Source organism: Rhagoletis zephyria, unplaced genomic scaffold (assembly GCF_001687245.7).
Source record: "Rhagoletis zephyria isolate East Lansing unplaced genomic scaffold, Rhagoletis_zephyria_1.1 Rzeph_scaffold_62285, whole genome shotgun sequence".
NCBI classification, from domain to species: Eukaryota; Metazoa; Arthropoda; class Insecta; order Diptera; family Tephritidae; genus Rhagoletis; species Rhagoletis zephyria.
Window position 1 is genome coordinate 1 of NW_016219336.1, and position 1,553 is coordinate 1,553.

Genomic DNA, 1,553 nt, shown 5'->3' on the forward strand with positions numbered 1-1,553 from the left:
AACATGGTGTTCACTTTCATTCGGCACTGACTATACATATCTATGACAACATGCGGGCTAGGGTTCATACCTCACTGTTGACTACATATCTACTCTTCTCACTTATGTNCATATAAATCAAAGTTAAGTATAACGCGTGATCAAAATCTATTTGTATATGGAAGAAAACGCGCAACACCCTTAGCGACTTGAAACTGGCACTTTGTTTTATCAAAATTGAATGGGCTACGAAACTGCATACTCGAAAAATTTCTAGAAATTTTGAATACAAATTGTTAAATTTTGTTGAAAATTGTTAGAATTTTTGTGAACTTTGTATAAAGTGTGAAGCTTTGATTTATATGGTTGTTGTTATAGAATAATCAATATTTTCATAAATAATTAATGAAACAAGTTTTTCTTGAAAATAAGTGTTAATATTATATTAGAACATGGTGTTCACTTTCATTCGGCACTGACTATACATATCTATGACAACATGCGGGCTAGGGTTCATACCTCACTGTTGACTACATATCTACTCTTCTCACTTATGTATACTTACATCTCTCTTGGCATTTGCATTTTTATTATCGACTTGCTTGGCCTTTAGACGTTGCAAATGATTTGGCAGACGTTTTTCAGCATCTTTATTAGCGCCAGCAGCTGAAGCAGCATTAGTGGTAGTTGACTTACTGTTACTCGTTTCAGCGCCCAAACGTGGCGTTGAACGACGTATGCGTTCTAGCTCCACTTCACGCGCAACCAGCTGCCGACTAAAGTAGTTCAATGTAACACCAATATAGCCTGTGAAAGAGAAAAACCGATATTAAGATGGCGATAAAGGAAATTACAGTGAAATGCACTTTTCAGAAGAAGAAAGAATACCTATAGCATACATATAGCAAATACATGCGAAAATTAAATCTGTTTACTTTTTATTTGAGGGAATTTAACTTTTAGTTAAAGAAGATTTTCAATGCAAATTTAATCTACGGTCGCTGAAAAAAAAAATTGCCACAGAGAAATTTTCACATGAGCAAAATTTTTTTTTTTTTAATTTTTGATTTTTTTTTTTTTTTTTTGCAGGAGAAAATTAAACGAATGCTTGAAACTTGCACAGTATTAAAAGTGAATTGGCTACCAAACTGCCCAAATTTTTCTAAAAATTCTGATTAAAAAGATTGAAATTTTGATGACCGTTTTTTTTTAATTTGGCAATTTTTCTTTAATTCTTGTACAACGTTTGAAACGTTGAGTTACATTGTTTTCATTGTTGTATAAACTATATATATTAAAAAATAAAATAAATAAAGAAAAAATAATACGTCAAAACTTGTAAAAAAGTAGTGTCACTAATTATGTGGCTACTGCTGTACATAAACTTGGCTTAGTCCTTTTTAAGAACCTAATACCTACCCGGAAATTGTGCCAAAGCATCCAGATCGGGTTCCATTTGAAAAACGTATGAACCTTCAGCCGCCTTCACTTGCGTATATGTCAATCCAAGATCGGCCATAACTGTAACGGCATGAAAGAGATCATCACGTTCTCTGAAACATTAAAAAAAAAAA

At 32.7% G+C, this 1,553-nt stretch overlaps 1 protein-coding gene across 1 annotated transcript; it reads right to left on the bottom strand.

Moving 5' to 3' along the window:
• Positions 1-544: 544 nt before the first annotated feature.
• LOC108356628 (chromosome transmission fidelity protein 18 homolog) lies at positions 545-1,534 on the bottom strand (the record flags this gene model as incomplete). Its single annotated transcript, XM_017607728.1, has 2 exons — positions 1,399-1,534; positions 545-786 (listed from the first exon to the last, which is right to left on the bottom strand). Coding segments are annotated over exons 1-2 (342 nt in total), but the record flags the coding sequence as incomplete, so codon positions are not given.
• Positions 1,535-1,553: the final 19 nt, after the last annotated feature.